General features: G+C 50.3%; 13 protein-coding genes across 13 annotated transcripts; 8 read left to right on the forward strand and 5 right to left on the reverse strand.

The window, feature by feature from the left end:
• Positions 1 to 1,723: 1,723 nt before the first annotated feature.
• Positions 1,724 to 2,992, forward strand: IAQ61_011239 (uncharacterized protein; the record flags this gene model as incomplete). The annotated part of the gene is made up of 1 exon (XM_003843742.2): positions 1,724 to 2,992. The coding sequence occupies one exon, from the start codon at positions 1,724 to 1,726 to the stop codon at positions 2,990 to 2,992; it is 1,269 nt and encodes a 422-aa protein (XP_003843790.2).
• Positions 2,993 to 4,007: 1,015 nt separating this feature from the next.
• Positions 4,008 to 6,056, forward strand: CNA1 (3',5'-cyclic-nucleotide phosphodiesterase (PDEase) (3':5'-CNP); the record flags this gene model as incomplete). The annotated part of the gene is made up of 7 exons (XM_003843743.2): positions 4,008 to 4,161; positions 4,267 to 4,598; positions 4,653 to 4,910; positions 4,964 to 5,324; positions 5,375 to 5,452; positions 5,502 to 5,970; positions 6,023 to 6,056. 7 exons carry the CDS (start codon positions 4,008 to 4,010, stop codon positions 6,054 to 6,056), a joined length of 1,686 nt encoding a protein of 561 aa, XP_003843791.2.
• Positions 6,057 to 6,544: 488 nt separating this feature from the next.
• IAQ61_011241 (uncharacterized protein) lies at positions 6,545 to 8,554 on the forward strand (the record flags this gene model as incomplete). Its single annotated transcript, XM_003843744.2, has 2 exons — positions 6,545 to 6,996; positions 7,066 to 8,554. 2 exons carry the CDS (start codon positions 6,545 to 6,547, stop codon positions 8,552 to 8,554), a joined length of 1,941 nt encoding a protein of 646 aa, XP_003843792.2.
• Positions 8,555 to 8,921: 367 nt separating this feature from the next.
• Positions 8,922 to 10,859, reverse strand: IAQ61_011242 (uncharacterized protein; the record flags this gene model as incomplete). Its single annotated transcript, XM_003843745.2, has 2 exons — positions 10,254 to 10,859; positions 8,922 to 10,202 (listed from the first exon to the last, which is right to left on the reverse strand). The coding sequence occupies exons 1-2, from the start codon at positions 10,596 to 10,598 to the stop codon at positions 8,922 to 8,924; spliced, it is 1,626 nt and encodes a 541-aa protein (XP_003843793.2). The 5' UTR covers positions 10,599 to 10,859.
• A 651-nt stretch (positions 10,860 to 11,510) lies between these two features.
• Positions 11,511 to 11,726, reverse strand: IAQ61_011243 (uncharacterized protein; the record flags this gene model as incomplete). The annotated part of the gene is made up of 1 exon (XM_066099112.1): positions 11,511 to 11,726. One exon carries the CDS (start codon positions 11,724 to 11,726, stop codon positions 11,511 to 11,513), a length of 216 nt encoding a protein of 71 aa, XP_065950631.1.
• Positions 11,727 to 11,959: 233 nt separating this feature from the next.
• IAQ61_011244 (uncharacterized protein) lies at positions 11,960 to 12,347 on the forward strand (the record flags this gene model as incomplete). The annotated part of the gene is made up of 2 exons (XM_003843746.2): positions 11,960 to 12,239; positions 12,298 to 12,347. Coding segments are annotated over 2 exons (330 nt in total), but the record flags the coding sequence as incomplete, so codon positions are not given.
• A 214-nt stretch (positions 12,348 to 12,561) lies between these two features.
• Positions 12,562 to 13,807, forward strand: IAQ61_011245 (uncharacterized protein; the record flags this gene model as incomplete). Its single annotated transcript, XM_066099113.1, has 2 exons — positions 12,562 to 12,746; positions 13,045 to 13,807. The coding sequence occupies 2 exons, from the start codon at positions 12,562 to 12,564 to the stop codon at positions 13,805 to 13,807; spliced, it is 948 nt and encodes a 315-aa protein (XP_065950632.1).
• Positions 13,808 to 14,237: 430 nt separating this feature from the next.
• On the reverse strand, positions 14,238 to 14,515 carry IAQ61_011246 (uncharacterized protein; the record flags this gene model as incomplete). Its single annotated transcript, XM_066099114.1, has 2 exons — positions 14,238 to 14,372; positions 14,426 to 14,515. 2 exons carry the CDS (start codon positions 14,513 to 14,515, stop codon positions 14,238 to 14,240), a joined length of 225 nt encoding a protein of 74 aa, XP_065950633.1.
• Positions 14,516 to 15,006: 491 nt separating this feature from the next.
• On the forward strand, positions 15,007 to 15,732 carry IAQ61_011247 (uncharacterized protein; the record flags this gene model as incomplete). Its single annotated transcript, XM_066099115.1, has 1 exon — positions 15,007 to 15,732. One exon carries the CDS (start codon positions 15,007 to 15,009, stop codon positions 15,730 to 15,732), a length of 726 nt encoding a protein of 241 aa, XP_065950634.1.
• A 767-nt stretch (positions 15,733 to 16,499) lies between these two features.
• IAQ61_011248 (uncharacterized protein) lies at positions 16,500 to 17,660 on the reverse strand (the record flags this gene model as incomplete). Its single annotated transcript, XM_066099116.1, has 3 exons — positions 16,500 to 17,080; positions 17,186 to 17,505; positions 17,614 to 17,660. The coding sequence occupies 3 exons, from the start codon at positions 17,658 to 17,660 to the stop codon at positions 16,500 to 16,502; spliced, it is 948 nt and encodes a 315-aa protein (XP_065950635.1).
• A 992-nt stretch (positions 17,661 to 18,652) lies between these two features.
• IAQ61_011249 (uncharacterized protein) lies at positions 18,653 to 20,103 on the forward strand (the record flags this gene model as incomplete). The annotated part of the gene is made up of 4 exons (XM_003843750.2): positions 18,653 to 18,808; positions 18,870 to 19,197; positions 19,249 to 19,422; positions 19,472 to 20,103. The coding sequence occupies 4 exons, from the start codon at positions 18,653 to 18,655 to the stop codon at positions 20,101 to 20,103; spliced, it is 1,290 nt and encodes a 429-aa protein (XP_003843798.2).
• Positions 20,104 to 20,262: 159 nt separating this feature from the next.
• IAQ61_011250 (uncharacterized protein) lies at positions 20,263 to 21,418 on the reverse strand (the record flags this gene model as incomplete). The annotated part of the gene is made up of 4 exons (XM_003843751.2): positions 20,263 to 20,290; positions 20,341 to 20,574; positions 20,663 to 21,332; positions 21,388 to 21,418. The coding sequence occupies 4 exons, from the start codon at positions 21,416 to 21,418 to the stop codon at positions 20,263 to 20,265; spliced, it is 963 nt and encodes a 320-aa protein (XP_003843799.2).
• Positions 21,419 to 21,572: 154 nt separating this feature from the next.
• On the forward strand, positions 21,573 to 23,046 carry IAQ61_011251 (uncharacterized protein). Its single transcript, XM_003843752.2, has 4 exons — positions 21,573 to 21,685; positions 21,753 to 22,004; positions 22,096 to 22,343; positions 22,424 to 23,046. Exons 1-4 carry the CDS (start codon positions 21,645 to 21,647, stop codon positions 22,699 to 22,701), a joined length of 819 nt encoding a protein of 272 aa, XP_003843800.1. The 5' UTR covers positions 21,573 to 21,644; the 3' UTR covers positions 22,702 to 23,046.
• The last annotated feature ends 416 nt before the right edge of the window (positions 23,047 to 23,462 follow it).

Genomic DNA, 23,462 nt, shown 5'->3' on the forward strand with positions numbered 1-23,462 from the left:
GCCGCCGGAGCGAAGAAAGCCATGGCCCATGGTGGTCTCACGACGACAGACGGGCAGCCAACCCCATTCCTTGGATGCGCCCGTACTACAATTCTACCCTACCCCACAACATCCATACTGTGGTACCCTACATCGGCTGGCCACGATGCGGCGCGGTTAGGCGAGTACAGGGCTCCCGCTCCTTCGCAGGACGTACAACATCACAACATCAACTACCGGGGTACTGGCTCTCTCTCTCTCTCTCTCTCTCTCTCTATGTATTCGGATGGTACTATGTTTACCTTCGATGGCACTGCCTCACGTACAATGGGTACCTGCTGCTGTACTTACGAGAAGCTAATGCCCCTTATCCAGACATGTTCGCCACAGACCCCCTTAGCCGAACAAATCTCGTGACTGACAACCAAAGATGGCTAGCCCAAGTTTAAAAAAAAAGGTTGCGCATTACCTGGACAGCATGGCACGCATGAATTCCGGACGACAGACGATGCGGCTGTGCCAGGCCACGGGCCTGCAATCAAAAACGGTCGGCTTTTGCTCATTTGGGTCGGTTGCGTCGTCGTCGGATGTGGGCACCACCAGTTTCTGCGTCGGTGTCACATAGTAGGGTAGTACACGAGGCGGCAACTCGGTTTGCGTGGCGTACAGTACAGACAGAACCCAGAACCCATGGCGGGCACATAGCGCTGCTGCTGGCACCTGGTTTGCTGTAGCTACAATATTCGAGCTGGGCGCGAAGCTCCACCTACCCTTGAGGCTAGCAGCAGTCAGTGTGCGCGCTGTGATGACTGCGCTGGCGAATGAATGACGAAGGGAGGCAAGCTTCGCACCCCCAAGAGGTGGGATGGTTTCAGCTTGGACTACGGTAGGCGATCGCCACTCCAGCGACTCCACACGATTCTTTTATTCCGCTGAGCCTTTACAGTTATCGATATGACTGGGCCTGACGGCTCGCCCCTGCATGACTGGTAGGCCACCAGTGGCGGCACAAACGTCAAACCTGACGTCCCCTGGCCCTATGTAGCCCTCGCCTCAATCGCCCTCTCACAGCTGAACCCGTCTCCGCTCTTTCGTTTCAAAAACAATGGCCTTGTAAAAAGGTCGTGGCCAATGGCATCCATAAGGTGCCTGCCGAGAGCCATCAAGGCTTGCTTCTGCACTACTCTCCACCAGTGGACCCCCCTTCCGCTAGACTGCGAAGGGCATACCAACCGACAGGACCCATCTATCGTCGCATGAGAGACCATGTCATTGCGAATAGCCTATGCTTCTTTCCCATGATGCGCCGGGCACTGGCTCCAGGTCCCTGACATTGATGTTCACTCTACAATACTGTTACGAGTCTGCAGGTGACCCCTAGGCCGTCACAGGCACCCCACAGGTGGCTATGGTCATCTTCATCCTTATATCTATCAACTTCGTTCCACCTTGTGTTCCCTCCTTACCACACGCTCACCACAGCTTCCTCCCACTTCCTTCTTCACCCCTTCTTTTTCTTTGCTTTCACCATCTTGCCTGTGGCAGATATCACATTCTTTACCACCACTGTACATCGTCGGAGAGCTAGACTCCCACCCCACATCACATCAGAGCTGTCTTTACCCCCTCGCTCCGTTTCACTCCAGACGATAACAGTGACCACGATCGTTCATTATATCGCTTAGCAGGTCTAGCGGTATCACCCATTTCAGAACGACTCTCAAGACATTCACCCGAGGCCAACATGTTGTCACTAAACACCCTTTTCCTCACGCTCGTTGCCAGCGCCAGCGCGCACATGATAATCACAAAGCCTGTACCTTACGGCCAGGCCTCTCTCAACAATTCTCCTCTTGGACCCGGCGACTTTCCCTGCAAGCAACGTCCCGGCGTATACGACATCACTGAGATGAATCAGTGGAACGCTGGAGAGACCCAGGACATCAACTTCAAAGGCTCTGTTGTACATGGGGGTGGATCTTGCCAGTTCTCGCTCACCACCGATATGGAGCCTACCGAGTCCTCAACCTGGAAAGTCATTCATAGTATCATTGGTGGCTGCCCTTCGAATGCCACCGGTAATCTCACTCCAGAAGATCCCAACAGTCTCGGCGCAGCCGTCTTCCCGGTTACCATGCCGGATGATATTCCTGATGGCCAGTACACATTTGCCTGGAGTTGGCTCAACAAGGTTGGCAACCGCGAATTCTACATGAATTGTGCACCTCTCCAGGTCGGCAATCCGTCCGGTAATGAATCCGCGGCGAGCATTGCTGAGAAGCTTTCTGCTTATCCAGACATGTTTGTTGCTAACATTCCTTCCGTGGATTGCACGACGGCTGAGGGCCAAGACTTCGTCTATCCTAATCCTGGCCGGAGTGTTGCAAATGGAGAAAAGGCAACGCCAGGCAACAAAATGAGTGGCTCAGCATGTGCAACCTCGAGCAAGCCTGGTGCTGGCGAGGGAACTCCCACGCAACCAGAGGCTCCGGCCCAGTCCTCAGCTGCCAGTGAACAACCCGGTGCTCAGCCGCCTGCCTACTCCCCTACCCCCATTGAGTCTGCCGGTCCCATCTACTCAGCTGCTCCCATTGAGTCTGCAGCCCCTGTCTACTCTGCAGCCCCCATCAATCCTGCCGTCCCCGTCAAGTCTCCCTCTCCCATCGGGCCAGAAGACTCATCCAAGTCCGACGGCGTCTCTGGCCCAGGAGCACCCTCATCTCCTGCTGCGCCGCCCAGCAGCCCTCCCACCTATGGCAATGTCCCCACAAACAGTACTCCCTCTAGCGATGGTGAATGCACTCCTTGCAGTAATGATGGGGCTGTCGTCTGCATTGGCAACAGCCAGTTTGGCATTTGCAACCGTGGCTGTGCCGTCGCCCAGGACCTCGCTGCTGGCATGTCTTGCTCCGATGGTGTCGTGGTCTCTTCGACCAAGCGCTCCGTTCGCTTCCCTCGCGCCCACCTCCACCGTCACCTTCACCGTCGACACGGCATGTCAAGCCTGCTATAAAGTCTTCATTAACCGCAAAATAAGCGTATCACGATAGTGAACGACAAGAGTGATGAGTTGCATGGTAGGGAGTTCAGGAATACTGTCGGTGCACTTGTACACTAGGCACACGGATGGTTCACGATGGGTCATTGGCTTTGCTTGTTCATATCTTGTCTCGTTTGGTCATGGTTTCACTTGAAACTGGCTGGGGCATTTTTCTTATTGTCTCGTTTGTACATTCTTTCTTTCATGACCGGCCCTAGATCGGGTCGGCATGCCCTTTTTGTTTCTGTTGGGAGAATTCTGTGGTCAGCATCGTGTCTTCGAGTGTGACAAACATCACATGTACAACATGTACAAAAACAAATGAAAACACTCATTCGTTCTGCGAACGCAACCCATCTTTGCAAAATCGCTGAATTCTGCCAGTATAAATTTTTGATATTTTTCTAAGTAGTTTGAACGTTCCAAGTCAAGGACTTGGTCGCTAACTATACATGGCTTGCGACATGGCAGCGACATGGTGAAGAACAAGACGCAACAGGGAGTATTCAATCACCAGCCCTCAAGACACTTGCATCATGACCAAGACAAGGAGTCAACGTCCAGGCCTTGCATAGACCAAGATGGTATCCCAGCCAAGCAAGACCACAAAGTCATTCACCGGTTATGACGTGCGATTGGATTTGATTGGGCAGTCTCACAGGGTCAACAGCCAAGGCGGACGCCATCACCCCCTCTAGCATTTCCCACTCTTCAGCCCTAACACACGATTGCCAACATACAGCAAGCAGGCGAGCAAAGCAAACGAGAAGAAATTATCGTCTACACAAATTACTATTGAGTATTTCTGGCTTGCTCGAGAAAATAGTCAAGGACGGAGCCTCGGCCTCTGTTTCAGACGCGTACGCCACTCTCGAGTTCGGAGGTCATTGCGCTCCCGCCCCACTACCGTACCTCTCGTTGCCTTCACCTCCACATCTGCTTCGCGCACACAACTGTCGGCCCGTTCCACACCACGACACCGCCCAAGATGGAGAATAACAAGCAGGATGTCGACCAGACACAGTATATCGACAATGCCATGCGTGCAGTCCGCGAGAAGAAGCCCCTACCTGAGATTGACTTTACCCTGCACACCATGGAGGACAACACGCAAGTGAGCACCACGGAGCGTGTCTGTAAAGGTATGTTGGCCACTAAGAGATGGGGAAAGTTGCGTTACCCGCAATGCCTTTGTTGCGACCCGCATATCTATCACTATATCGTTCACTGACTCTGGTAATCGCTAGACGTTCAAGCGCCAGCCTTCAACCCGCCGACAGACGAGCAATTCTTCTCACCGCAGGATCGCACAAAGCCCAACATTCAGTTTCTCAAGCAGCACTTCTACCGTGAAGGTCGCTTGACCGAGCAGCAGGCCCTATGGATCATAAGGAAAGGCACGGAAATCCTAAAGTCGGAGCCCAACATGCTGGAGATGGACGCACCCATCACCGTGTGTGGTGATGTTCACGGTCAATACTACGATCTCATGAAGTTATTTGAAGTCGGCGGTGACCCTGCGGAAACGCGCTACCTGTTTTTGGGCGACTACGTGGATCGCGGGTACTTCAGTATCGAGGTATGACCATTTGGGAGCAGGTAGTGATGGTGGGCTTTCTGCTGACACCAACAGTGCGTACTGTACCTGTGGTCCTTGAAGATTTGGTACCCCAACACCCTCTGGCTCCTCCGAGGAAACCACGAGTGCCGTCATTTGACCGACTATTTCACCTTTAAGCTTGAGTGCAAGCACAAATATTCCGAGGCCATCTACGAAGCATGCATGGACTCTTTCTGCGCGCTGCCGTTGGCTGCAGTCATGAACAAGCAATTCCTGTGTATACACGGTGGCCTGAGTCCGGAGCTCCATACTTTGGATGACTTGAAGAGCGTACGTATAGCATGATGATGATGTGTACTCTCAGTCTGTGCTGACTGGTCTAGATTGATCGTTTCCGTGAACCACCCACCCATGGCCTCATGTGCGATATCCTCTGGGCCGATCCTCTCGAAGAATTTGGACAGGAGAAAACCAACGACTTCTTTGTACACAACCACGTCCGTGGTTGCTCGTATTTCTTCTCGTACCCTGCGGCTTGCGCTTTCCTTGAGAAGAACAACTTGCTTTCGATTATTCGTGCGCATGAAGCTCAAGACGCTGGCTACCGCATGTATAGGAAGACTCGGACGACTGGTTTCCCTAGTGTCATGACCATCTTCAGTGCACCTAATTATTTGGATGTCTACAACAACAAGGCTGCTGTACTTAAGTATGAGAACAATGTCATGAATATCCGACAATTCAGTGAGTACAAGCCCAACATGTTTATATGGGTGCATTGACTGACCTCGCAGACTGCACACCGCACCCGTACTGGCTGCCCAACTTCATGGACGTCTTCACTTGGTCACTTCCTTTTGTTGGTGAAAAGAGTACGTGTTTCAATGGATTCAGTTTTGGATGTATGCTGATAGCCTGTAGTCACCGACATGCTCATCGCCATTTTGAACACATGCTCCAAGGAGGAGCTCGAAGAGGAGACACCGAGCTCTTTGGCCTCCGGGCCTTCATCGCCTGCTATTCTCAACATGGACCCGGAATCGACCGAGTACAAGCGCCGAGCCATCAAGAACAAGATCTTGGCCATTGGTCGCCTGTCTCGCGTATTCCAAGTATTGCGTGAAGAGTCTGAGCGCGTAACTGAGTTGAAGACAGCGTCAGGTGGCCGACTCCCTGCGGGCACACTTATGCTCGGCGCGGAAGGAATTAAGCAGGCGATTCACAGCTTCGAAGACGCACGCAAGGTCGATTTGCAAAACGAGAGGCTCCCGCCTAGTCATGAGGAGGTGCGAAAATCTGCAGAGCTTAGCCGAGAGCAGGCTCTCGAAAAAGCAGCCAAAGAAGCGGACAATGACCAGGGACTTGCCACTGTCGCAAGACGCATCAGCATGTAAGATTTGAATTGTTTGCTTTTCCTCTTATGCAATCACTAATTGCCATAGGTCTTCGGGATCCAGAGGCACACGAAAAAGTTAGGTACTCTCGAGGCAATCTCGATCTCAGAGCGTGTCCGAGGTACCAGAGTTGGAGTCAAAGCAGGCCTAGGCTTACGAGTTTTGTATTGACGGGGCTAGCAATGACATGAGTATACCTATGAGGCGGGCGATAGAGGGCAAACAAGTTATGATGAACGGTAATAATCTGCTGGCCTATCCCGAAGGCTCACACGGGCTAGCTTCCTCTCAATGACAGTACTATTCCTACCATGGCCATCTTTTTCTTTGACCATGTATATATTATGAAACGCTTCCTTCCTTTCTCTTTCTATGAGTGCTTTTTAGAGGCAAGTTCACTGTCAAATATGTGCATGTTTAGTACACAGTAAGTAGGTCCGTTCCTAACCCTACATAGAGTGAACCAAAGTTCGTGCACGTGCCATGGCGGACCGAGAGACTAGCTCTGCCGAAGCTACGTCAAGTTCGACCATGGGCGAATCGACTTGACAATGTCCAATTCCCAGCCCAATGCCTCCATGGGCGGCCTTTGCGCCGCGTTCAATGAGTTTGCTGAAACGATCAGCAATTGAACAACGACTATCGCGAGCATGTCTCTGTCGCCATGTCACCCAACCACGCCTCTCCCATCCCCACCTGCGCTCCGCATCCACACAGGTTGCGCCCTCCGCCATAAATCTCCGACCGAACATCCCACGGCAAAACCAAGAATTGCATGATGCGCTTTCAGCACTTAGCAGCACTGCAGAGACTTGGGTCAATATAAGTCGACTGCAATTGGCCCTGGTTGGGCTGGTGGTGAAGGATGGGGTCACGAGGGTCGCGGTGCTAGGGTTGCAGAATCAGGTCAGCGCACAGCGGTTGGCGCGGCTACTTCTTGCAGATCCGTTGGGTGTGGAGGAGGAATGGGAGAAGGATTTGGAGAGCGCGGGGAATGGCAGCGAAAGGGCTGTACTGTTGAAGTGAGTGTTATACTATGCCTTGTGGCACAATGTACCATCTGCAAATGCTAATGTATCAATTAATGGCAGGTATGGAGAAGATGCAGACGCGCATACACCTACCCCGCTCTACAAAGTTCTCTCCGTACCGTCGCGAGTTTTGCGCACGCACAATCTGGAAATTCTTGTTTCGACACTCAATGTCCATGGTGCGAGTAATGCCACTGCTGCATCGACAGAGAGCTCTGTAGAGTCGATACTGGTTCCTAAACTGCAAGCTACTTCGGCACGAGGAAACCCAGTTCCGTACCCGGTACACAAGACTTTGATTCTTGGCGAAGGTCTGGACAGCGCAATTGCATTCGGCCGCTTCTCAGCAGACAGCGCCAAAGAGCTGGATGGCATGGTCAAACTCGCCATCAACCTTCCAGCGCCAGCAGAAGATGCTGTACCCGATGTACAAACGACCAGTGCAGCAGTCAATATTGAAACGGGCGCAAAAGCAATTGCCACCTTCCGTGACTCGATACAGAATTCAATTGCGTACGAACATGGCTGGTTCCGCTCTGGTCTCCCTGTTCTCTCAAACTGGCTCGTACAAGATTTGCAAACATCTTCTACCATCAAGCCAACCATGAAGGCCCTTATTTCCTCTCTCGTTGCTGATGTCGAGGCGAAGCTTGCAAAAGAGGACCTCGCTCTTCAACAGCGCCGTGCTTCGACCCCTACACAAACCGCTATCACAGCCTCGATACTCAGTCATCTTGACTCTTGGGCCGAGCAGTCACATACTGAGCTCCGTGACCAACTAGACGAGGCATTTTCTTCGCCCAACTGGCATAAACTCGCGTGGTGGAAGCTGCTCTGGCGGGTTGATGATGTAACGATGCTGAGCACGGAGATCCTCGAGCGTCGATGGTTAGTATCAGCCGAGAAAAATAGCATCTACCTCGCTGGACGAATGGAGCAAGCAGGCTTCCCAGATGACACTCGCCACCTACCTATAGTCGACACGGAAACCCCCCAGGTACCAAAGTCAGACACAGCACCAGCCCAAGGCACCGCCGACAACCACATGCCCATATCCACCCAACTCCACAACCCCAAACCCTGGCCCCAACACATTTCCACCGCCCGCACCGAACTCATCAACGACGCCGTTCCCCCGCTCCAAGCCCTAGCCCAGCGTCTCCTCCTGCAAACATTCAGCACTACCGCCATCTCCTCCGCCCTCACCGCCCTCCTATACATCGGCGTAGACTCCTTTTCCCTCTTCGAAGCCGGCGCCGTGGCCGCACTTGGATTCACGTTTTCTCTGCGCCGCATGCAGAAACTCTGGGAGGGGGCGCGGAAGAGCTGGCAGGGTACTGTGAGGGAGGAGGGTAGGCGCACGCTGAAGCGGACGGAGGAGCTCGTGAGGTTTATTATACAAAGAGCGGAAGTGAGGGGTGGGGCTGCGGGGAGTGTTAGTGATGATGGGGTTGAGGAGAGGGAGCGCGCGAGGGAGGCGGTGGGCAAGGTTCGGGAGGCGCTTGCGAGGTTTGAGGATGGGGGGAAGGATGCCGACGGAAGTGTATGAATAGATGGGTTGGGATGGTGTAAGATTTGGTAGTTATAAGGAGAATAAAAAAAATCAATTTGCTCGCATTTTGGTGCGGTTTCGGTTTTGGTTGATATTCTGGATGTAGAGTGGGGATTGGATTGTGGTGTTCTTTATATGCATATGACGAGTTTATATAGCTGGTAAGTGAGACACAGGCCAACTTTACAAGTTTTTAAATGAGTACATTCCCTTTTATTCCAATTCAATTCACTCCACAGCTACACCATCACTTGGACACTGAGGAAGACAGATTTATACGGTCAAAGGTGGACATTGGTCGGATTGAACGGATGAGATAAAAAACTTGATGCGAGCGAAGAGTATGCAAAGACTGCAACCTCACTCACTCACCCAACCTCATACACTCCCAACTCTCCGCCCGATCCACATCCCCCGTACCCTTATACCTCGCCTCCGCAGGCCACACACACAACGGCCTCTGCCGCCTAACCCCCGCGCCCACATTCTCCCCCTCAAACTTTGTACCCACGATACGTTCAGGCGCGCGCCCGTCCTCGACCCACGCCATCATCGCAAGCAAGGCATCGTGCTCGGCGTCCTCGAACCCAGGGACACCGTGCACCATGGGCCCGAGATCAGAAGCCTGGCCGGGTCCGGCAAAGTACCAGGGCGCGTCCACGACGGTGCCGGAACAGTGGCCCATGCCGGGGACGTAAAAGGTGCGGAAGAAGTCGTGGACGGAGATGCCGCGGGGTGCGAGGGTGCGTGTGATTTGTTGGTGCAGGTATTTTAGCATATCCGTGGGGATGTGGCCGTCGCTCATACCGTGGTAGGAGAGGAGTTTGCCGCCGCGGGCAGAAAAGGCGCTGAGGTCGAAGCCGACACTTGCGTGTCCTGGATCCAGGGCATCGGCGTGCCGCGCAGTTTCGTCTGTGAAGTCTTGCCAGGCCCAGTCGGGGCCCAGGCCCATGAAGTATTGCATGTAGTGTGTACCCAGGGTGTTTGGGGCTGAGGAGCCAAGGAGAACGCGGAAGTTTGTTTCGCTGCTGAGGCTGAGGCCTGGCATGAAAAAGGTTTGGTTTTCGCCGGTGTAGGGGGCGTAGATGTTGTCGAGGGTGGTGAGTTGTGGGGAGGTGAGGCAGGTAGATGTGTTTTGGGGATTGGTGGTGGTGCAGAGGAGGGTTTCGGGGCGGAAGATGCAGGTGTGGGGACTGGAGATGATTCCATCAGTTAGACCGTCCTGGGGATCGCACTGCTTGAGGACTTCTGCTTGGATGAGGGGAAAGAGGGAGGGCGGGATGTGGTGGGCTGCTGTGGTGGGGAGGTTGTATGATGCCATCTTCACGCTCCAGGGCTGTAGGTGAGATGTCCACCATGCTGGGGCTGCCGCGATGATGCCGTCAAAGTCCTCGGGGTATAATTCTGCTTCTTTGAGACCCTGGCGGCCGCCGGTGGAACATCCGGCATAGTAGTTGTATGCAATCGTTTGGTTGTAGTATGCCGCTATGATCGATTTTGCAGTTACGGCGGACCCGTGCATGGCAAGATGACCCCAATTCTCTTGCTTGGCGGGTTGTTCGTAGGCCCATAAGCCGTCTACTGAAGAGGAATTGTGGCCGGTGTCTGTGGACATAGTTGCAAGACCGTAGCGGACTCCTGGGCTCTGTTCCATACATTAGGTTGAGCATTGGGGGCATGATAGATAGTCACGTACCATATCAAGCCAATTGATACCACCACCAAATCCACCATTTCCTACCGCGAGAAACCTGCCATTCCAGTCCTCAGGTAGAAAGAGACCGAACCCATACGTCGTGTTCTCAATTGATTGCACCTGTACAGAGACCGCACATGAAGCTGGCAATCCGACAGGGCTCTCGGGATATCCAGTATAGCTCTTCGGTACTTCAAAGGTAGAATTTGCAGATACAACTTGTGCAAAATTTACACTTGCATTGGAGGGAAGAATCGCTTGAATAGCCGAAGACGTGCAGTCCAACGCACTTGCGACTCCGAAGAGCGCTCCAACACCTAGGGCAGGTTCCCAGCGCATGGTCATGCAGGAGATTTGGGAGTGACTCTACAGTTGTGGAGTGGGATTCTGCAAGATATAGTACCAATCTTAACCGGCCAAGAGGAAAATATGCCGAATCGCGAATGACGTAGAAGGGATTGTGTGGAGTATGTATGCACGCTACTATCACTGCTTGAAGACTTACTCGCGTGCCGTGATGGAGAGCCTGGGGTATACCGAAGCTACTGCTACCGTGATTGTTCCGCAGAAGAAGTTAGTGCTGTGAAAGGGCGGGATCTGTGATCTGCATGCTGCGCTTAAATGCCATACACCGTAGTGTTTGTTGATACATTAGTTGATCTTAATCCATCTAGAGTCGTATCTCATCCTCTATCTTGACTCTTCTTTACATTCCCTCGATGTGATGTGCGGGATCTGAGTGGCATTTGGAGCATGCTGAAGTTGATTCTCCATGTGATGGCGACGGAAAGCTAGTTGCTACCGGTAGCAATTCGGGACCTTGTCGTGCCCCATAAAAGTTCGATACGATTTGCGGGGCATGCGTCTTCCTCGGTGAAAGCTTCGGCACCTGCATTTGATCTAGATTCCGAACAAACGCTTGTGTCCTTTTATTCCGCTGTCTGTAATGATTGAGAGGTTGGAAGCCTAGCGGAGCTATTTGTTTGTCCGATTACCCTCTCCTCATCATCTTACCCAAGTTGGGACTAGCCTATCTTTTCATCTGATATGATTCCAACTCTGACCAGACATGCCAATCAATGTCGAATTCTTACGAATATCAAAAATAATTTGTGCCTGCGCACTCAGCTCCGGCCGTCCTGTTACATATCTGCATTGAAGCATGGCTTCTGTGCCAGAGCTGTGACATGGCTGCCATGCCTGAGCTCGATTATCTTGATGACCTCATAACGCCTTATGGACTGTGATCTTGCCATTTCAAAGAGCGCTAGTATCCCGCTTTCCGCTCTGTCCAACCTCATTAGCTGAAGACATCATCTCTTCTGGGTCAATAACATGCAGCCAGAGTCCCCAGACATCCTGGCTATCAGCGAAAAGCGGCATGAGATGATTTTCAGAGCTATCGTAGATATCGAGCTGCAAGGACAAGACCTTACCAATGATCTGTGGCAGAGTTTCTTCGATAGATATCATACGAGATATTTATAACCGGTCGCGAGGTTCATTTACCGAAGCCAAGAATTGCGTCTCACAGCTTACATTCTCGAAATGCAAAACCTCTCGTGGATCTATTCTTTCCATCTCAGCAAGAGTGATAGTGAAGTCAGGTTAGGAGCTCTGCTAAATTCATCACGTCGTGCTTCCCGCCGCATGCCGGCTCACTCTTATTCCTCCCACATTCTTGGTCTGACATCACTTCACTTTAGGAGGCAGCTGCAGACGACATGATCCTCATTTCAAAGCAAACACAGTATCCCAATAAACACAAGGATCTTCTACATCCTGATCCGGCGCTTTCTTTCGTAAGCGTAGCAATCTTCACTGCGACCTTCCCCTTTGTTGAATTACGGGCAATGAACATGGCAAAAGCACTTTGGGGTCACGTAAAGCTACCGATGACAGAGACTTTGAGATCAGAATGCAATCGAACCCTGAAAGAAACCAGGTATGGGCGTTTCACGGCTAACCTGCATGAGAAGGAGAAGAGTATGCGAATGAACTTTGCATGGGGTTGATGCGAAGTTCACTGAAAATGTCAGTGTAGATTTACAGGGCATCATGCAGCGACGTACCACGCTGCAAATATCAACCTAGTTGAGAGAGTAACGGCTTTGTCTGTCATTTTTCCTGTACCGGGGAACCGCTTGAGCTTACGTGTTGACAGGAATGTATGATCAAACTGGCGCATTGTGCAGCCTGTCCACAGTATGCTGATGATCTGACATTCGCAAACTGCGCTCTCAGCACATCATTGTAATCTTTTTCGCTGTTTCGCTGTCTCGCTGTTTCGTATACTAGGTGCGGAGTCATGTCAGCTTCATCACCCGTTGCGACTAAGGACAAACTCAAAGAATGCTCATTGGAAGATAGACATCCAAGATCTTGGATAGGTAACACGCATTACATTGCGACTACTGCATTAGATGACGCCAATCGGCGAGAAATGTGCATCGAGGCAGAGTTTGGCCGAGCTTCAGATGACTACGGTACACAGTAAGCACAGCAAACGATGCCCCCCCAAATAGGTAATTCGAACGAATCCTTCGATATATCGGACTTGCATCTGCCTACAGCTCCACAACTAATAAATTTCTATAAACTCTTCATTAAAAATCGACTTCGATAGTACCAACACCTAATATACACTAGGATCACAGCCGAGGCATCGATCAAATCATTGTTGAGGGGAGATCTACAAGCCGAACATTGATGATCCGAGGCAACAGGTGCTCAAACCTTGAAATACAAATCCATTGCTCATCCGCACATCCGCTTCCGCCCAACAAGACAGATCCAAATCAACCGATCCCGCACAGAAGCTACGTATATTCAACATGGCCTCACCCAAACTCATAGTCCACCATTTGCAAGTCGGTCAAGGCGAACGCATCCCTTGGCTCCTCGAAGAACTCAACCTACCCTACGAACTCAAACTCTACCAACGGGCCCCTCTCCTCGCACCACCAGAGCTGCAAGCCGTATACCCCATTGGTGCATCGCCTGTCCTCGAGGATCTCACTGACCCCTCTCATCCCATCAAATTCGCAGAGTCAGGTGCGATTTGCGAATATGTCATTCACAAGTACGGCAACGGTCGCCTGGCGCTAAAACCAGAGGACAAGAATTATGCGGATTATCTGTACTGGCTACACTTCAGCAATGCGACATTAAATGCTGGTATTTTCCGCCGCGCCATGGCAAGAAATATGGTGGGCGAGGAGGATATGCGATACAAGGGGAATGATGCACGTGTTGTCAATACGCTGGAGCATGTGAATAATCGTCTCAAGGAGAACAAGTGGCTTGCTGGTGAAGAGTTTACGGCAGCGGACATTATGACTGGGTGGTGTTTTACTACTATGCGCAAGTTTGAGCCTATTGATTTAACCCCGTATGATGGTATTATGGCATGGTTGAAGAGGATTGGAGAGAGGAAGGCGTACAGGACTGCGATGGCAAAGAGTGATCCAGATTTGGATATCGAGGCTGGCTTGAGTGTGAAGGGGCCACCGATGCATGAGGTATGGGCGAAGGTAATGGGATCTAAGCCGTGAGTTCCTTGGTGCTAAACTGAGGATCGGCGGCTAATAGATCCAGTAGGAAAGAAAAGTTGTAGAGAGTGTTGTGGTGTTGTGAAGAGTTCATGCTGGATTAGAAAATACTGCAGTTGTTTCAAACCTCTGGTATCTCTGTTCACCACATGTGCTTTGAGATTGTGCCGTTTGTCCGCCACGCAGTATATCTTGCTAACAATCATCTTTCTTACTGTGGCCAGTGTCGAGTGCTTTAACTCAGGAATGGCGTGTGCAGACGTTGAGACGACCATAGCAGGATTCGCCCCCGCATATGCAGGTAGATCAATAACTGTATCTAGTTCAGTGAGTTTCAATATCTTCAAAGATCATCAATGTGGCCTATCTGGAGCCCGATAATTTTAAATATCCTAGAGAGATTACAGATGTGAGCTACATGATAAAAAAGTCCTTATTCCATATCAAAACTTGGAGTTCTTCCACCAGTTCGTAGTAACGATTCGACTTGATTTAATGAATGGAATCTGGTATGGAAGCTATCGAAAGATGGTAAGATTCTGTCCTGGGGAGAGTTCAAAGTATATGCCTACATTTGCTCAATTGTTAGTAGAGTAGGGCATACAACAGTATAGGTCACACCTTGCAATGGTTACCCATGTAGAAGCCATGCGATGGTGGTGCGAGACTTATAACACGTGGCAATTTGAGGCATCTGAGTTCTTGTAGCATGGAGGACGTTCGCACGAGAGCGATAGGTACCATCGATCGATCGGAACATCTCGGATTCTGCCGACGATGCCGATGAGGCTCTTCCGGATCCGCTTAGGCGCACTCAGGAACGCGCGACACGCCATTCTTCCCACGACACCATGTCCATGTGACCCATCACACCACTTATGTCATCGTGGAAACTCATCGAAATACCACGCCCGTGACCGTACAGATGCCATTGAATGGTAGCATGAGCGTGACCTGAGGAGAGGGAAGCTCACCCCCTGGCGAGCGGGGTTTGCACCACACAGAGACCGTGGTACAGAGCGGGCGGTGCAATGAGATCACATAAAGGTTATTGACCCCTCACGAGGGTATACTTACTCCACAGCTTGTTCCAGCTTTATATCGTGCTCTACAGCTCTGGCTCTCGCACTGCACTCGTTGAACTGCTATATAATTACTCACTCCGCCTACGCACACTCTCATCCTAGCTATAATCATTCAAGATGGCTGCGAAGTACTCCCGCCGGCCGAGTTATCTCGAAGCCCCGTTGTCACCTTCGATCATACCCGACCTGGCGATATTGCCCCGACCCCTCCCAGCTGAGAAGCTGCCGTGCGGCCAGCTGGTGTCCAAGGCATCCAAGTATACACCCAAAGTCCTTGAGGACCGCGACTTCGACGACGTTGGCACACGTTGGTATGTTAACCCTACTACCATAATGCAAATCAGTATAGCTGCTCATTACAAGACTAGGTACAAGGATGTAATCTTCTTCAACGGCTCCACCGGTCACTTCACTGAATCATTCGGTGGAGCTCACCTCGTCCAAAAGCCTCTCGATAAGGACATGGAAGCGGGCACCATTGAAGCCGAGGAGCAACACGTGCGCATGTTGAAAGATGCCAATGCTGCCTTTCAGAAGGTATGGAAGGATGAGGAAGCAAGAAAATGGATACAGTCACAGGACGAAGCTGGCTTCGTAGTGGCACAGCGCGAGGTCGCGAACGCGAGTTACAAGCGTGCAAGACTTGTTGATGCGGGTAATGGTAATTGGGAAGTTATACGTGAAGTCGGTGGTGAAGATCAGACGGGTAAGCGCCGCGACTCAGGATTGCCCGTTGAAACGAATAGTAAGTGGGACGCCGTTGGTGTCTTGGTAAAGAAAATTATTGTTGAGGGTGATGAAGCGAAGCTTGGTGAAGAGCTTGGTGCGGAATATTGGCAATGATGAAGAGGATACTACTGGGTGACAGCTAACAAGTGTCTGGAGTTGAAGAAATTTAATACATACACAAGTTTCAATTTCCACGATTTTTACATTTGTCCGATGATCTCTTTGAGTATTTCCCGATCCCTGAGCAGAACAAAAATTCCAAAGAAAGCCTTGGCCTATAGACCATACTCTACACAAGTCTCAACAGATGAAAGGCAAACTTCTTCCAGAAGGAAAACGATGATGGTACTAATATTAGGATATTGACTAGTGTCTAAATGCTGCTTTACAATTCTAAGCCAACTATCTTCGAAGATGTCTTCCACGCTACACCCAACTAACACCATGACAGCCATCTGTGTCCTTCACAAGATCACATCTGGAGGAAGCTTCTCTTCCTCAGGCAGCCCTTCCCATTTCTCGAATTCATCCTTCAGCATACCGCGGAATAGCGCGTCAATCTGCTTACAGTACTGCCGCACAAATATGTACCTTCGCGGCCTCCTTTTCAAAGCCTAATTAGCGGGCTTTGAGCTTGTAACGCAACATCTTGAAGAGGTCCTCGTCCCATACCACACCATTGCGATCTCGCGTCTGAGTAGTCATGTCTAGCCTAGGTGGTATTCTATCGCTTGGAAGAGCATTTCGATGGTCGTCTCTACAAAATCTTGGCTGGCCAGGGCTTCTAGGCTACGTTCTTGTTGACTGTCATTATCGGCTCCAACTTCTGTTTCTGTTTCCTCGATCCGGCGGAGGTATTTGATTGTGGTTTCTCTCCACAATTAGACATCTACACGGTATACAGCTACGATCTGGCGGATGGCGTACGTCCAGTCTCCAAAGGGGCCGATGGAGTTGCGGTACTCATTTAGGCCTGTCAGGCAGCTCCAAAGCGGGAGCCCATCAAGCCAATGCGGTTCGATTAGTCTCCTGACATTCTCGAATTGCTCGACGTGCATTTTTTTGCTCTTGTACTGATCTCTCGTATCGAACTGGATTTGCAGTCTGTCCGGTTCGATCTCGACATGCCTGGCTATTGTTTGCCAGAAGCGCAAGAGCGGAAGGAAGTCTAGGTTTCTTACTACCCACTTGAACCAGAGACCTTCTCGTGGTGTGGAGTAGTAAAGGGAGAATGTTTCCTTGAAGAGTTGGCGATTGACAAGTGAGAGCATGAGCAGATTATCACATAGATTTCCTCGCGTATTGATGGTTGCCATCGTCGACTTCTCTAATTGATCGAAATATGCATACGATTCGTCTTCATCAAGGCCGTCGTGGTTTTCATGCGAGCATTGGCGTGTGTACATGTCGTGCTCGAGCTGATATCTATCAAAAGCATCCTGGGCACCTTCGCTGAAGTCACCTGTCGCGTTTGCTTGCTTCTATCGCTTCGTAATTACTGATCTCAAGAACTTTCTTTGCTTCTTTTCGTGTTCGTGATGTTCTAGGTCACGAATTTTGATATTACGCAGTCGTATTCTTGAGTGACTATCCATACTGCATATAGGCGACCAAATCCCGTTCGGGCGACCGTACACCTGCTTTTCTCTTTCGTCCAGCTTGCAATACCCATAGACTTTATTTCGTAGTTTATCCGGTAATCTGAAGAATGGAAATGGTTCCTTCGCCTCGGACATTCGTGCTGGGCCGTTTTTGGCACCTTCCGCGGTAGAATTGGCTTCCTTCAGTACGCGATAGTCCTCTAACGCTGCGTTCCATAATACCTTGCCGTCAATCTGATATTTTTTGGCGTTGAGCCTGACGTATTGATCTTGGAGCAGACCAAGGCTTCTTCAGAAGTACAGTTAGTGGATGTTGATATGTTGGGTCTTTCGTCCTAACGTCCATATCTGCTGACTCCTAGTCTCCTCCGTGTGCAGTTTGCGATAGTTATACCGTCTTACCAGAAGTTTGCTGTGACATTGCTGACTAGATTCTATCATTATTCTAGAAAAACCTGGAGCTTGTTTGTTGATTAAGTGAGAGAATAGCCATATCCAGATGCGTCGTTCCGATGCGAGTTCTAAACTTTACCAATGAACATCCACATAACCAAGCGTGCCATATCCGTTTCTGTGTGACTCTTTTTTGTAACGAAGAGCATATTGCACTACGTCATATATGCCCAAGTTTACGTATGTACGCTATCAAGACTCACTTGTTCTCACTGCAGTGTGTGCGCAACGTCGAATGGCGAGTTTGTCAATCAATGGAGGAGCCATATGCGGCGTGCACCATAATCTTCCCGTCCTTGCTGGCAAGACAAACTCGGCCGACAGTTATCTGACATATACGATCGATTTCTGGAGCTCACAGCAGTCTGATGCATTATAAGTGTATTTGGCAGCTTCTGATAACCTTGCTATTGACAACGCGTGCTGTCTCTATCGTATCCATTCTCGAGAGCGTTTTGTTTTCTGAATGTGAGCGCGGCGCTGGCAGTGTGGCACGGCGTCCTGCCGTGTTGTCCTGTAGTTGTGAGGCTCTAAATAAGATCGTCCGAGCAAAGTCATCGAAGTCATATCACGCAGTCCGACGGTGAGGAGGAAGCTTGTTAAGTACATACGGTACACCTTTCTGCACCTTCCGAGTATAGCGTTAGCACTAATGGTACGGTACCGGCGAGCCCCGACGTCTTATCGGAACGAATATCGTGATGGATCCACTGATTGATGCACACGACATCTTGGAATTACTCATTAGTGAAAGAAATTCACTTTTCGCAGGTGAATCCCTGTTCCAAGGTTTCTTGTCGTTTGGCTCTTGCAAGAAGACTGATTTACCCCGGCTTGACAGGTGTTGGTCTGAAAGTAGTCTAGCGTGCCACTAGAGCTCACTGGATCAAGTAACAGTAACCACCACCCCCTCATTAGCTACCGCACTGAACTTCCGCTTTCTCATCTTTCAGATTTTTTAGTTACTCTCAGAAACGATAATGGACTCCAAAGTTACATACCTTCTCTCCCTGGGTGCCGTTCGAGACCGAGCCAAGTTGGTCGGGGAAGCTGCTCAGGTTGGGAAGCTCAGCCACTTTGATGTCCATGAAGACCGGCTGAAGGATGCAGCAGATCTTGTGACTTCTGTCATCAAGGTCCGTTTTGGAATACACACTTATATCTTCTCCGTTAATTATCTGACCAACTCACTCATAGCGCGATTTCGGACCCAATTCATTTCATACCATCCCCCCTCATGGCCGCTGGCAACACTTTGAAGTCGGCAATGCGCCTCGCATCACCAAGGAGCTTGAATCGTGGAAGAAGAGTGGTGCAGATGAATTAGAGCTGACTCGCCGTCTGATTGACCTCTTCTTCGTGTCTGTGCTTCTGGATGCTGGTGCTGGTGACCATTGGCATTATGCCGAGCCTGGTACTGGCTCAACATACGAGCGTAGCGAGGGTATCGCAGTTGCCAGCTTGTACATGTTCAAGGGTCTTGCATTTGCTGCGAAGAAGGATGAAAAGGCACCAATTGTCGATGGTGAGCACGTACTGCATTATACCGAGCTGCTGACTAACAAATTACGTTCAGGTAATGGATTAGCGCAACTGACAACTCAGGCACTGGCCGAAGGCTTCCAAATATCAGAAACCAATCCAATCTTGGGACTTGAATCTCGTGCAAATCTATTGAGAAGCTTGGGAACATCACTGCTCGGCCAACCGGAAATATTTGGCAAAGAGGGCCGCCCCGGCAATGTTGTTGGTGAGTATACATTCATAACTCTTGAACATGTATCCTAACAAAAGGGCAGACTACATGACCAAGTCTTCAAAGGACCCTTCGAAACTAGATGTACTGCTATTCTGGGACATTCTGCAAACCCTTCTTATCCCATGCTGGCCCAAGGACCGTACATCCGTAAACGGCAAACCAATTGGAGATGCGTGGCCGCTGAGTACCCTCAAATCCATGTCAGCCTCTGCGACCGCCGATGAGACCGACTTTATCCAACCCTTTCACAAACTCACGCAGTGGCTAGCCTACTCCCTAATGGTGCCCTTTCAACGCATTCTCCACCTCGAGTGGATTAACACTGATGCACTTACCGCACTACCCGAGTACCGCAATGGTGGACTCTTCGTCGACTTGGAAGTACTCACGCTCAAGAAAGATTCATTGGACCGAGGTCTGAAAGCCTCTGGTGGCTCTCTACCTATGTTCAAAGCCGGCGACGATGTCGTCGTTGAGTGGCGGGCCATGACACTGGTGTTGGTCGACAAACTTTACGGCATGGTTCTGGAGAGAATGGGAGGAGTACCCCTCAGTATGGCGCAGCTGCTCGAAGCAGGGACATGGAAGTCTGGGCGGGAGATGGCGGCGAAGAAAAGGCCGGACACCAAGTCGAGCCCGATTATCATTGAAAGTGATGGTACTGTGTTCTAGTCCGAACTCCACTATGTATCCTGGTATAGATTCGAAGCACAAAATGGAAAGGCACAGCAATACGCATAAGTTCTCCACCACAGGATTTGGTTGCATGGGAGACCTGCTATGTTTGCCTGGTATACTTGCAATCTGTGTAGGTCTGACGATATCGACCGTTTACTTGAATGCGCCGACCTCGCGTCTCCTAAACCATAGATTAGAAAACAGTTCGACCTCACCCTTGTACACACTTACCACCAGCTTGCAAAGTCCGTAGTTCCCACATCAATACCCAGTTCTTTCAACGCACTGGTGTCAAGATGGCAGTCATATGGCCTGACTGTGCCATCTTTTGTGTCTTCCTCGGGTTTGACCGGTTCCATGTTGTCAAGCGGCAGTCCCATAATCTCTGCGAATTTCAGGCAAATTTGCCATTTCGTCATGCAATCTTCTGAACTGAATTGAAGAATTTGAGGTAGATTGCGATCACTACTATTATATCAGCTTCCAATGCCGAATGATAAGTCTACACACGGTGTGTATAGTGGGAAAATTTCATAGGGAGACGAGCACTTACGCGTTCGCAGGGTCAAGGTACACTTTAGCAATGTCTCGACATACCCTACCTACATCTTGCGTGTTTGTCGGATACCGAAGGGCATAGTCGTCTACTTGGATTTTGGGCTGTCCTGGCGCGATATTCTGTGCAGCCCAGAGTTGCGACATGAGGACGTTTACCGCGCTGTCTTTGGGTTCGTCGGCAGAGCCATACAAGACTGGAACACGTAAAACGACAACTATATTTCTGGCGCCGCTATTTCGAGCAACTTGAAGGACAGCCTTTTCGCCGTCGAGCTTCGTCTGCCCATACACATTTGGTGGACTCGTTGGTGAATCAACCTTGTACGGTGCTTCGTCCGGTCTTCCAGAGAATACATAATCTGTTGAAATGTAGATAAGGAAGATTCCACGGGCTACCGTAGCTTCTGCAAGGGATCGACTCGATTCTACGTTAAGTTTCACTGCTGCTTCAGGGTCGGCTGTACAGGAGTCTGGGAAGCGATTTGCGGCACAGTGAACAACGACTTTGGGCTTCGTCTCATCTAGTACTCTTTCTATCTCTCTCCGATCGAGTACGTCGAGTCTGATGATTTCAGGAGGCATTACACGGCTCAAGGCAGTACCAATGGCGCTCCATCCATCTAGGAGGAATTGGCGCTGTACTTGTCTGCCCAAGAGACCGCTGGCTAAACCATAAGGTCAGCTGAACAGGTCTCGTTATGGAATTCGAGTTCATTTTACCCCCAGTGATGATAACAGCATTCTGTGCCATACTGTCTCACAACTCAAGTTCTTATGTCAGGTGGTAATGACAATGGAGTAGGAAACGAAGTCACCACAAAAGGTCCGTGCAAACCCCACGTGAACGCGAGAGGCCAGATCCCTGTCACTCCATTTCGCGACCGCGCCGACCCTCAACTCCAACCCCAAACTCGACAATCAACGAACTACAGGCGCAAATCTACCGTCGCACCCACCCAAACCCTCACGTGCACATAATGTCTACAATAACACAAGAAGCTTCTCAAAGCTCATACCCGTGCGTCCTCCCCCTCCTCCTCTGTCTAGCGTCTCCTCAGAAACCACCTGCTCACGCAACAAATTAGGCCCGTTCTGCCAAAGGACTTCAACGCCAATCAGCCCAAGACCATCCGCCTCTACCCCCTCAGCAACTACACATTCGGCACCAAGGATGGTCAGCCAGAGGAAGATCCGTCTGTACTAGCGCGCCTCAAGAGATTGGAAGAGCACTACACGGAATATGGCATGCGCCGGACATGTGAGGGCATCTTGGTCTGCCATGAGCACAACCACCCGCATATCTTGATGTTGCAGATTGCGAACGCCTTTTTTAAGCTGTAAGATTTTATTTCCAAATTGTCCACTACTAGGTACTGCGCTTGGGGTGGTACGTGACTTGGATAGTATACAGTGCTAACCATTGAGCAGTCCAGGCGACTATCTGCGCGCTGAAGACGATGAAATCGAAGGCTTCAAGGCTCGCTTGAACGAGCGTCTTGCACCCGTCGGCACGCAATTCACAGGCGAAGGTGTAAACGACGAGTGGCAGGTTGGCGACACGCTTGCGCAATGGTGGAGGCCGAATTTCGAGACCTTCATGTACCCCTTCATCCCAGCGCACGTCACCAGGCCGAAGGAGTGCAAGAAGCTGTACTTTATCCAACTTCCCAGGAGCAGTACGTCTTTCCTTTTCCTTTCCCTACCACAGCTCATCTTCCCTTTCGCTTTCCCTCCATCAGGCTAACACCCAACCCAGAAGTCCTTAGCGTCCCCAAAAACATGAAACTCCTCGCCGTCCCCCTGTTCGAACTATACGACAACACAGCACGCTACGGCCCCCAACTCTCCGCCATCCCTCACCTCCTCTCCCGCTACAACTTTGAGTTCGTCGACGAGCAAGGCAACGTCTCAGCGTGCACACCGGGCGCAGGACCGACAGAGGGCGATGCACCGACTACCAAGGTACTAGCCGGTGGCGAAGACCTCAAAATGGAACACAATGGCGATGAAGCGAGCGATACCACATTAGCATAGACTGATTTTTAATGGTACCATTGACAAATCTCTCATGTGGGAGTTTATTGCATAAATGGCGTTTGGGAGTGAGATGTATTTTGTTGCTGCAGATTCAGGGCAGCAAGTGGATGAGATTTTAGGGTTTTTCTTTGGGTGGAAAATCAATGTAGCCGGTTTAGAGCGAAGGCCATTTAGTCGGTAGAGCAGCTACTCTGAGTCGGTGTGGTGCATTAATGATCACGCAGATAAGAGGGAATCAGGCAATAGTCAAATGCACTAGACTCGCAGATTTAGTCTTGGTGCATACCGTTAAAACCCCTTGTAGCACACAGCGACTTAGAAAAATACAAAAGTTTCGCTCATGTGTGTTATGGAAAGCAATGCCCTGTACATGACCTCACTATTTTGATCAAATCTTATGTCGTGCTATAGCCATGTCTACACAATGCGTGCCAAAGTCGTTCTTTATGCTATATCTAAGCATAGAATAGATCCTGTATAACTAGCTATGCAGAGCATTTACAAGTATGCTTAGAGTAGTGTGCATACATTTCTTTCTTTTAGGGAAAAGGGGGAATAAAAGAGGGAAGGCAAGAGCAGAGATAAGGAAGTGATGTAAATGCTTAGAGAGAGATAAGAGAGAATATTAAAGGGCAGGAATAGGGAGAGATAATAAGAGAAGAAAAGTGTATAATAAAAGAAATACAAGCTCCCCCATAGCAAAACCAGAAAGACCAAAAACCCAAGGACCAAAAGAAACCCCTCCCCCCCTAACAATC

This window comes from Plenodomus lingam (genome assembly GCF_022343315.1).
Source record: "Plenodomus lingam strain CAN1 chromosome Unknown scaffold_20, whole genome shotgun sequence".
NCBI lineage: Eukaryota > Fungi > Ascomycota > Dothideomycetes > Pleosporales > Leptosphaeriaceae > Plenodomus > Plenodomus lingam.